This window comes from Notolepis coatsorum (genome assembly GCF_963971535.1).
Source record: "Notolepis coatsorum genome assembly, chromosome: 5".
Lineage (NCBI taxonomy): Eukaryota > Metazoa > Chordata > Actinopteri > Aulopiformes > Paralepididae > Notolepis > Notolepis coatsorum.
Genome location: NC_140169.1, coordinates 84,530,351 through 84,542,161, shown reverse-complemented (window position 1 = coordinate 84,542,161; position 11,811 = coordinate 84,530,351). Strand labels below are relative to the sequence as shown.

Genomic DNA, 11,811 nt, shown 5'->3' with positions numbered 1-11,811 from the left:
ATGATTATAACAGGTAAATTCACCTCCCCACACTTCCCTGTGTCGCGTCCGTCCAGACAGGGTTGCCCACTTAGTCCCGGACTATTTGCCCTTTCCCTGGAGCCTTTGGCACAGTATATAAGACAATCCCAAATTATAGAACCGATCTCAATTAGGGGTACACAGCATCATATTAGTTTATATGCGGACAATGTAATATTGTTCATACAAAACCCTACCACCTCAATACCTCATTTGCTCAAGCTGATAGATGATTTTGGCAATCTATCGGGATTTAAGATAAACTGGCCAAAATCGGCATTCCTTCCACTTAATGTCATTGCGAAGGCAACCATCCTCCCAGAAAATATACCAATGGTAGAACACTTTAGATGTCTTGGAGTCGAAATATTCCCCACTATATGCCAAACGGTGAAGTTTAATTATACAGGAATCCTAGATAGGATCACAGGACTCGACAGATGGTCAAAACTAAAAAACTCAGTGCAGGCCCGAGCATCAATAGTTAAGATGGATGTTTTACCAATAATCAACTTCTTCAGTTTGATGCTGCCGTTATGTTGGTTACTGGAAAAAATTACAATCCGCCGCATATAAATTTATTTGGAACAACAAACCTCCACGAATAAAAAGATCCACTGCACAGAGAAATAAAGCCGACGGAGGTTTAGCATTTCCAGACTTCTACAACTATTTTAAAGCGTTCTCTTTAAGACCACTGATCACCTGGTTTGATTCTCAAGCAGCTGTATCCTGGAGACCATTAGAGGAGAACATAGTGTCACCACATAGACTACAGGATATAGTATACACCAATTTATCAATTAAGCAATGCAACTTGAAATTTGGCCCTCTTATTACACATGTGATCCGGATATGGCGTGACACACAGAAAAAATTTACTAACCAATACAAATGGCATAGTCATTCTCCCATATTTAATAACAATTTACTTATTGCACAACAACCTATCGGATATACCAAATGGGAAAAGAAGGGCATACATACATTAGGGGATATTTTCAACAAACGGGGTTTCTGTAGCTATCAAGATATACATAACAAATGTAACCTCACCTGTTCCTCACCTGTGTCCTGGGTTGTGGACTATCTGACGGGAAGACCACAGTACGTGCGCCTACGGAGCTGTGTGTCAGACAGACTGGTCAGCAACACCGGGGCCCCGCAGGGGACAGTCCTCTCTCCCTTCCTCTTCACTGTCTACACCAATGACTTCCACTATCGGTCAGAGTCCTGCCACCTTCAGAAGTTTTCTGATGACTCTGCGATAGTGGGATGTATAAAGGACGGTGACGAGAGGGAATACCGGGAACTGGTAGTGGACTTTGTCACATGGTGCGATAAAAACCACCTGCAGCTAAATGTGGCGAAGACCAAGGAACTGGTTGTGGAGCTGGGGAGGAGGAGGAGTGCACCTGTGATCCCCGTTTCCATCAGGGGAGTTGATGTGGACATGGTTGAGGTGTACAAATACCTCGGTGTGCACATCGACAACAAACTGAACGGGTCAAAACATGCAGAAGCACTATACAAGAAGGGCCAGAGCCGACTCTACTTCCTCAGAAGGCTGAGATCCTTCAATGTCTGTACAAGGATGTTGAGGATGTTCTATGAGTCGGTGGTGGCGGGCGCCTTCTTGTACGCTGTGACCTGCTGGGGCAGCGGACTGAGAGCAGTGGACACAACCAGGCTGGATAAGCTGGTCAGGAAGGCCAGCAGCGTGGTTGGGGTGGAGCTGGACTCTCTAGCGAGGGTGGCGGAGAGGAGGAGCCTCGCTAAGCTCCAGGCCATCAGGGAAAACCCCACCCACCCACTATACACAGACCTGGCTGACGGGAGGAGCATGTTCAGTGCTAGGCTCACACTACCCAAATGCAGCACTGAACGGCACAGGAAGTCCTTCATTCCAACAGCCATCAGACTATATAATGCATCACTGTGCCTCACTGCATCACTGAGCACAGAGCGGCAGCTCAATAGTGGCAGGAGGCCACGACTAGCGGCCTCCAGGCTCCACAACAGGGGGCAGCGACGGCTGCCAGACATTGATCTAGGACTTATTGGAACCCAAGGAGGACAATACACTACCTGAAGCATACTGCACCTTGTGACACTGTGAATACTGGAATACATATTTCATTTAGTTAGATTTAAATTATAATTGTATTGACCAAATTGTTTACACTGCTTCCCCCATGCTCAGTATGCTCAGTATATTCTTACTGTATTTATTTCTGTATATTTTATTTCATTTAATTTTATTCTATTTTACTCTACTTGATTTGATTTGTGTTATTATTCTAATTTGTGACCTGTCCTGTCTAAATGTTTAAATGTTGAGCGATTTGCAGTGTCAAAATAATAAAAGTATTTCTATTCTATTCTATTCTATTCTATCCACGTATTATTTCTATCTACAGTTATTAGCAACTTTGAAGGCTCATGGAGTCCCATTAAAAATACCACTTGAGCACCACAGATATCACAAATTCTTTTATGAAAGGGAGACATCGAGAGGCTTCGTCTCTGATTTTTATCGTCACTTACTTACATCTTCGTATGAAGTCCTTCCCCTAGACTCAGTTTGGAGGAAGGATATACCAGACTTGGAAGTAGATTTTGATTGGGCTGAAGTATGGGCAAACGTTCGGCTATCGTCACGCAACCCGGATCATCAACAGATTAATCTTAATTTGATTCATAGGACTTACCTGACTCCGATACGACTGAACCGAATGGGACTTAAACAAGACTCTCGATGCTCCTTATGTCTAAAGGGTGATATCGGTAGATTTATGCATAGTATTGGGAATTCCCCCCTGTTAAGATATTCTGGGAAGAAGTAACCACGCAATTATCAGAATTTTTATTTCTGACCATACCTGTACTTCCTTCGGTATTGTTGCTGAATAATGTCTCTCATTTATCACACTCTGTACATGTAAAGAGGCTAATCTTGTCCGGTCTTACGGCTGCCAAAAAGCGAATAGCATCACGTTAGATTCAACCGGAGAAAATGTGCCTGAAGGTATAGATTCTTACCTATCTTGATGTGATTTATTTAGAGATATCTACCGCACGAATCCTAGGTGTTAATGAAGCCAACATAGCAATTTGGTTAGTTGTGGTGGAGAAAATAAAGCATAGCATATGAATTTGTAATCCTTGGTTTTAAACGAAATAATGGTTGGACTGTCCAAGGGGGGTCCTGAGGGGGGGAGAGCGAGCAAGAGCATATGTATGTATTGTATTGTATTGTAATTATTATATCTTGTAATCTACATTTATATTGATTCAAATACTGGACTGTCATAGTCCTGTGATTTATTGTGGATTTTTACTCTTAATGTTTGTGTGTCTAGTTTTATGTCATGTCAAAAATTGAAAATAAAAAAAATTTGTTAAAAAAAAAAAGAATTATCTAAAATATTTGTTGGCTCAGCTGTCATCACTGAACAAAACCTGTTGGGTGGCATGCTGGATTTCCCCTGCAGAATGAGACATATTTTCTCGTGTCATATTGTTTGTACTAGGTAAGCATCATGCACAGCTGTATCCTCATACCTCTCTAACTCCTTTCATTTAATTTGTTGCCATGGACACCACCACTCAGCCGGCCACTGGCCACAATTCCACTGTTCTAACCGGACAGAGATCACTACTCCAGTATCACCAGAGTTTTAATTCACTGCTCAACCCAGTGCCTATTCTTCCAACAATATATAGCCTATAAATAGCTTTATTGTCAAATTGTGTGTTTTAATTTTTTTGCTCTGGCACTTTGAGCTGCATTCTATGTATGAAAGGTGCTATATAAATAAAGATTATTATTATTATTATTATTATTATTATTATTATTATTATTATTATTATTATTATTATTATTATTATTATTATTATTATTATTATTATTATGATTATAACCTAATATGTTTATAGTCTAACCTAATAAAGGTTTTCTGCACGTTTCTAAATGTGAATAGAAGTATCATAGTTCACGGAAACCCAGGGGCGTCCATTTGGTATGGCAAGGTATGGCACTCGCCATACCTTGGCAAATAAAAATGTAAATCTTTTTTTTTTTTCTTTTTTTTTTTTTTTTTTTACAATTTTTTATGTTGATTTAGAATTTGAATGTCAACATTATGAACGAAGCTTCGAACTATTCGGTACAGCCCTAGCATGTTTTGATATTGTCAATTATCTCACTTTTACTAGGTGACTTTTGCTGTGACTAACTGAAATATGCCCAAAAAAAAGGAAAATGGACATAGGGACGTTTTTTTATCAAAGGGCAGCAGAGACAAGTGATACAGGGACACAGGTACGGTCTGGCTTAGTGATTATAATAGTGCAGTTCAGCATTCAGTAACCCATACTTTTTGTGAATGTGTTTTTGATACTACATTCTGTTGAACACACACCTCAAAACCGTACCTAAGGAAAATTGGCTCAATTGCAAGAAAAGTAATAGACAGTTATGATATTACATTCTGCATAATTCGTATGCAAAATATTGTGGTTCCCTGCTTTAGTCTGTTGATACATTTCTATACTAAAAATGCTTGTGTAGTCCTGTGTCATACCTAAATGTCATATAACTGAATTGTATAGAAACAACTCACCAAAAGTGACTATTGCACAACTGATTTGACAAAAAAATCCTCCAAGGGGGGGAAAACACCCCCTTAACCCCCCCCCCCTCCTCGCCATACCTTGCCTTTTAGTGAAAGGATGCCACTGCGGAAACCAGAGGCTGCAATATTCAACTTGATCCTCAGAAATGTTTTTTAAAAACTATTTTGCATTGAGCCTGATGTTAAGTAAAATCTTCAGCTGTGAAAACTGCATTCATTTTTCATAAAACTTACATTCAACTTGTTCATGGTGTCGCAGGCCATGCATCTTGCTCCGTCCCGTGAAAGTGATTTGTTTTCTCTTTGTTGTTGCTGCCAGTAAGCAAATAGACTAACTACCGGTTGCACAGACATAACTGAACCCTGAATCACAACATTTATTCTGTGATGTGCATGTGATGTGCATGTGCAACTTTAACCAATGAGAAAGTACCTCATCCAGCGAACAGATACATGAAACAGAGTTACTGTCAATTTCTGCTGGAAGAACCTGCTCATTCTCTCAGTTTCTCATCAACAACAAGACATCTTCAAATGTTTATTTAATTGATTTCAATGACAAATGGAGTACATAGCCATATGTAATTTATTTAACAAATTAATATATAGGATAATAACACATATCTTTACATAAATGCTTTAGGAATATTTTCTTGACCTTTGGGCAATAAACACAAACATATATGTATATTATTGATAATCCAAATAGCTTATTTTAATGTTTACAAACAATGGGAATGTAAAATGAAATTATAATATCACTATTTCCTGTGTTTTTAACTGATTTGTTGATCAACAAGATCATACTCAAAACCTATACTAAGGGATTTTATTTATTTGAGACCCTATGCATTATTATTATGAGTTGGAGAGCTCAGTAGTCTGAACACTGATCTCAGATCAGCTCTGCCTCTGATCAGTTTATGGTAATTTAAATTAAATGGTAAATCAAGATCAGGGACACTTCTCTGAAAAGCTGTCTGGTTGAAAAGATGTAGGCATACTCCCAAAGTCCCAATATTTAGTGCATGCATTGCAAATAATACATCCAACCGTTTACCACTGGGATGTTGTTCCAACCCCAAGATTAATTGTTCAGAATCAAGAATCAAGAGGTTTATTTGTCAGGGCATACAGTGAAATGCGGGTGGTCATGCCCGCATTGTGTAAAATACAATGATAAAAATAGGCATAGAAAATTTAAATAGGTAAGACACAAGATATGCATGATAAAAAAAGACATGCTAAGTTCCTGAGAAACTGGTTCCTATGTACACTACTATACAATATACAATTTACAATTTTAACTCTTAATGTATCTAAACTATACTATACAGTACCTCCTTCCTTTAAAGTGACTTTTCCATTATTCAAAGTGATTGTTTTAGCGGTTGCCGCATGAGTGTTGTGTGTGTGAGTCTGTGTGTGTTCATCAGGGGCGTTTTTAGGGTTAGAAAACATTGGGGGCTTCAGCCCGGGGGGGTGGAGGGGGGGTCACCCCCCCCCCCCTTTTTTTTTATTTATTTTTTCTTAAACACAGAAATACGCAATTTTTGAGTAATTAGAGATGAATACTGAATAACTAGAATCATTAGAGGTTCTCAAAGTGAGGTCCAGGTCCATGAGAGGGATCTGGGCAGTCCCCATAGAAAATTCAAAGTTAACAGGACCAAATCATCAGTTTCTTATTTATTTATTTAACCTTTATTTAGCCAGATAAAACATTGATCTGGTCCAAGAAGCCCCAACAGGAGTACAAATATACATATATACACATATATATACATATATATATAATATATATACATATACTGTACATACATACACACATATACACCAATAACAAAATAAAAACACAGTTAAGAATCATACACATAAGCAAATAAACAAACAAACAAACATATGCACAGCCTATGTACAAAAGAAATAAACAGTTCATCTCTAGTCTTTACAGTTTTCTTCAATTGCATAAACACTCAAATCAAAAGTATTACACAATTATCAAAACCTTACACTCAAGGAGCAAAATCTAGGCCCAAATTTGCACCCCTACAATGTCAGCCTCACACTTTTTGCAAAACAATACACACAGTGATTTGCAAAACACTAAACACACTTGCATTACATTAGACACAGAATGTCAAATTACCACACATATGAGCCAATTGGTTAAACACAGCCATCAGATGCACAAACACACCATTGCTTAATTGTAGATACACCAATCGAGTTTAAGCACTATAAAAATGCAGCAGGTGAGTTCACCTGTCTTCAACCAAAATGGAAGGAGAGTGAAGTACTGTACACAGAGAACGTGAAAATATACAATACATTCACCAAACACTACACAAGACAACCAATGATGCAGACTGATGAAAATATACATTTTCTCCCATTTTCCCAAATCAGTCAACATGGAGAATCACAACAAAAAATTATCTTGCCAGATCCAGCTAGGCAAAGAGATAATATCTAGTATTTTCTGTTTAAATTAAAACAAAAATTGTTTTACTGTAATTTTAACCTGTACTGGATACAGTATTTGATGTTTGTCTGATATTTGCTGAGCTTACAGTGTTATGCACATAGTAGCATAGAAGGGGACATGGGGTGGGATTCTTGCTTGGTCAAGCAAAAAGGTGAAATGGTGAGGTTATGGAACCGCCTGGTCCAGCTGCCAAATGGCAGGGTGACTAAAAAGATTTTTAATTGGGACAGAGCACACGGTCATCCCTGGTCAAGAGAGATGTCTATGATTTTTTCTTCTACTGACTTGAGTATGATTTTTATGAACAATTTGCAGTGTAAGGTTCACATAATTAAAACAAAATTATCAACAATCCATCAGGATAAGTGGAAGGTGGAGATTTTGAAAAAACCTAAACTTAGAAAATATATTGCAATTAAAAATGAGTATTTTACTGAACCTTATGTAATGTTAAACTTAAAGAGAAGACGGAGGTCTCTGTGTGCCCAGTTGAGGTCTGGCACCCTGCCATTGGCTGTGGAAGTGGGTAGATTCCAGGGTAAACCTGAGGAGGAGCGGTTGTGTGTTCTGTGTGATCTGGGAGTGGTGGAGGATGAATATCATTTTGTTTTTTATTGCCCTTTGTACACCACTTTGAGGAGGGCTTTATTTGAAAAAATTCAAATTGCAAACCCAGATTTGTTTTGGCAGTCTGAGAGCTGTATGTTGAGTTGTTTTTTTGTGGAGGACATCTTCGGTTTTGCAGGATTTTTGGAGAAGGCATGGCACCTGAGACAAAACACACTGTATCCTATATAATTGTATTTGAATTCACCTTGTTTTTTCTGCTTATTTACATTGAGTACAGCTTGTGTTATATTACGTTTTATTGTATTTTCTTGTATTTTTCTTTTTTTTATGGCCATCTTGGTCTATGTCATTTGTTAAGTAATTGGTAAAGTATATTATTATATACTTATTGTTATGTGTCTTGTAAGCCCATATGGGCTGGGCATACATCTGTATGTAAGACACGAAAATAAAAATATCAAATCAAAAATCAAATCAAAAATGTATTGTTGTGATTCTCCATGTTGAAATGTTGACTGATTTGGTTATATGGAGAGAACATTTATATTTTCATCAGTCTGCATCATTGATTTGGGTATATTGAGAGAAAATGTAATTGTTTTCATCAGTCTGCATCATTGATTTGGGTATATGTAGATAAATAAATTATATTTTCATCAGTCTACAGCATTGGTCTCGTGTAGTGTTTGGTGAATTTATTGTATATTTGCACATTCTCTGCATACTTCACTTACAGTACTCTAATCACTGAGAAGTAGAATTGCTAAATGTGTTTTAGGTTAAGCACAGCAGTGTGTGTAACTGGTTCAAACAGAATTAAGTCATATGAAACGTGTGTTATATGGTAACAAAATGTAGTTTTTATAAATTAGTGTATGGTTTTGACAAGTGTTTAATTTAGCAAAGGATCTGAGGTGTTCTGATAATTGTGTGTGTGGTTGTGCTAATTGTGTGTTTTGAAACACCGGGCCCCGTTTTCAAAATCATGCTTAGGCAATCGAAAAAAAACTGTATTGTGTGTTTCATTATATACATATGTTTCAGTCTTCTCATAAAAAAAAGATTCGATTTTTGGGTATTTTCCTGCCTTTGGTCCGCTTTGCATTCACATCTCAAATGAACTGCAGCAGGGTTCACTTGCAAGGGTGAATGAGCTTTCACACCACCCCAAACCAACCGGACTATCCGAGGAAATGAACCAGGGTTCGACTAAAGCTTATTATAGGACACTGGACATGGGTATGGATGGCTCCAGGTGTGTTAAAGTGCACATCTTCAATATCTGTACTATTTAAAAGCACAGTGCAGGACACACTCAAAGGTTATCACACCTCAGAGATGGCAGTGGACATGTATGACAGGACAAAGGCCATATGTAATGGCCTTTGGATTGAGGAACATACTACCAGCCAAAGGAGGAAGCAGAAAAGGATGGACGAGTATGTAGTTGAGTCATCTTGTGGCACAAGCTCAGACCTCAGCTCAGGAGATCAGCTGAGACAGAGACTGTTCTATCCAGTCGTCGACAGAATGCTGCAAGAGCTTGAGAGCAGGTTCTCATGAGTCGGATAACAACTTATGAGAGGCATACAGGCATGTTATCCAGCCTCAGACCAGTTTCTCTCAGTGGAATTGCTGCAACCCCTCGCCACACATTACAATATCCAACTATTGCCAGAGGAGATCACAGTTGCAAAGTGTTTCCTGGTCAGGACAGGCAGAGATGCAGTCCCTACTATCCAAAGTATCTTTTCCCTCCTGGATGATAATAATAATAATAATAATAATAATAATAATAATAATAATAATAATAATAATAATAATAATAATAATAATAATAATAATAATAATAATAATAATAATAATAATAATAATAATAATAATAATAATAATAATAATAATAATGCATTTGATTTATAAGGCGCCTTTCAGGACACTAAAAAAAAAGTCTACAAATCGGTGAATGAAAAAATTATAGGATCAAATGAAAACTACTTACTAAAAATGGATGTTTAAAAGTACTAAAAACCAACAAAAATACCAAACACTAACAAACATTCAGCACAGACAATGGGGATGCTGACATCTTAAAAAAAAAAAAAAAAAGTTAAAAAAAAAGAAGCCCAGGGCTAACGACGCCACTGGTGTTCATGTGTACTTGTGAGTGGAGAGTTCAGTGTTCTGATGGCCTGGGGGTAGAAGATGAGCGTGTTTGGGAAATTCCAGATGTTCTCTTTTCTGCAAGGAAAATATGCACTGTTTGAGGACCCTATTCTTGTGTTACAATATGCACTTTGACATAATAACATTTGAGTAATAATAGGCTTAAGCACTGCAGTACTAATGGAAAATAGATGCACAGAAAATAGAAAGAGAATACAGATTATGGTTGAGTTCTATAATGGCTATAGCTGTCATTTCACATAACTCGGAGCATGCAGGTTATCAAGGGCATAATTCTGCCACGTTAAGCATAGCTTTAGCATCCTCTGCCATCTCTTTTAGTCCAGTGTTGATAATGTGCAAAGTAGTGCCAAAAGACAGTGCCATTGCTGTGAGACTCCCACAGCCAAATATACCACTCGATATGCCCTCAATCGTCTTCGCTGCCTGCATAGACCCTGTGTTGTACATGTCCCTCACCACCTTCTCGGTGACCCCACCAACAAAACGAGACGTGAAATCGTATGTGTCCTTGTTGACGCGTTCGGCAAGTTTGTGGAGAGATAGCTCATCCAACCCGAAAGACACATGGGCCTTCTGTAGGAAAGCCAATGATACACCAAAACCGACTCCGACCGAAAGACCCGGAACGGCAATTGCAGCTGTGGTCGCTGCGCCAGCAGCTGCAGCGCAGGCCTTTTTGAAAAGTGTGCTCCTTTTCTTGTCCACCATGTCCCCAGAACATATAGGCATCGACTGAATGAGAGCAAAGCGTTTGTGCTCCGGCAAGTTTTTTTCCAGTGCGTCGATCAACTTCTGAAAATCGTACTTCCCAAGTTCATAGGTTGATATGAGGAAGACCTTTGGGTTCCCAATGTCTTTCAGGCATTTCTGGCAATTCCATCTGATCTTGGAAAGCATGTCCTCTTCATTGTAGCCCTTCTTTAAAGACTCCGTCCGGATGTCATTGTCTATCTTTGTTCGAACGAAGTAAAACATTTTCTTCATCCTCGTGATTTTGCGTGCCAACAAAAGATCATTCTCTTTAAATCTAACCGCGTTGATGATTATGAAGAAATCAAACGTGTCAAAGCGGACATCATTCAGATACTTCTTGGCTTTGAAGTTCGTGGTCCCAATTCCTGGCAGGTCCCAGATGAAAACATTGGGCATGGTGGGGTGGCTGTATCTCATGGGTCTCGTGGTGGTCTCGGTAACTCCGGCTTTCGCTGCTCCGATGTCTCCATCTCTTAGGCCACGAATAGCATTGACGAAGGTGGACTTCCCTGCGCCACTCTCTCCAGTAATAGCAACGTTCAACACCACATTATCCAGCTGGTCCAGGCGCTGCTTTGCTTTGGCTGATGATGTTTCTGGCTTTGTTTTCAGATACTCTCTCATCTCATGGGCGACTTCGTACAGGGGTTCAGCCATGTTATGAACTCTGATAACATAAAGGAAAGTGATGAGCCTAAAATACCTATTAATTATTTCAGATTTTCTGATTCAATAACATGGATAATACTATAATCACAGCTATTATGACTTTTGGAAAGAAGTGAGTGTTATGAACAATTTCAAAGCTCCCTTGCCATCCAATATCAATAGTGTCTGTGGATCAGAAATGTACATTCTCACCAGTGATAATCAGTTTGGCTTTAAACTAAAACATGGAACAGACATGTGCATATATGCTTTAAAAGAAATAGTAGCCAAGTATAGAAGACAGAACTCTACAATGTGATTATGCTTTATGGATGCCTCTAAGGCATTCGATAGAATAAATCATAGCAAACTGTTCCATAAACTGTCCCAAAGAGGGGTTCCTAAGTTTATAGTTAGGATTTTAGCGTTCTGGTATGCCCATCAGCTTATACAAGTTAAATGGGGTAACTCTATGTCAGCTCATTTTAATGTGGGTAACAGAGTAAG

General features: G+C 38.6%; 1 protein-coding gene across 1 annotated transcript; it reads right to left on the bottom strand.

Moving 5' to 3' along the window:
• Positions 1–10,161: 10,161 nt before the first annotated feature.
• On the bottom strand, positions 10,162–11,313 carry LOC311228251 (interferon-inducible GTPase 5-like; the record flags this gene model as incomplete). The annotated part of the gene is made up of 1 exon (XM_084314158.1): positions 10,162–11,313. One exon carries the CDS (start codon positions 11,311–11,313, stop codon positions 10,162–10,164), a length of 1,152 nt encoding a protein of 383 aa, XP_084170284.1.
• Positions 11,314–11,811: the final 498 nt, after the last annotated feature.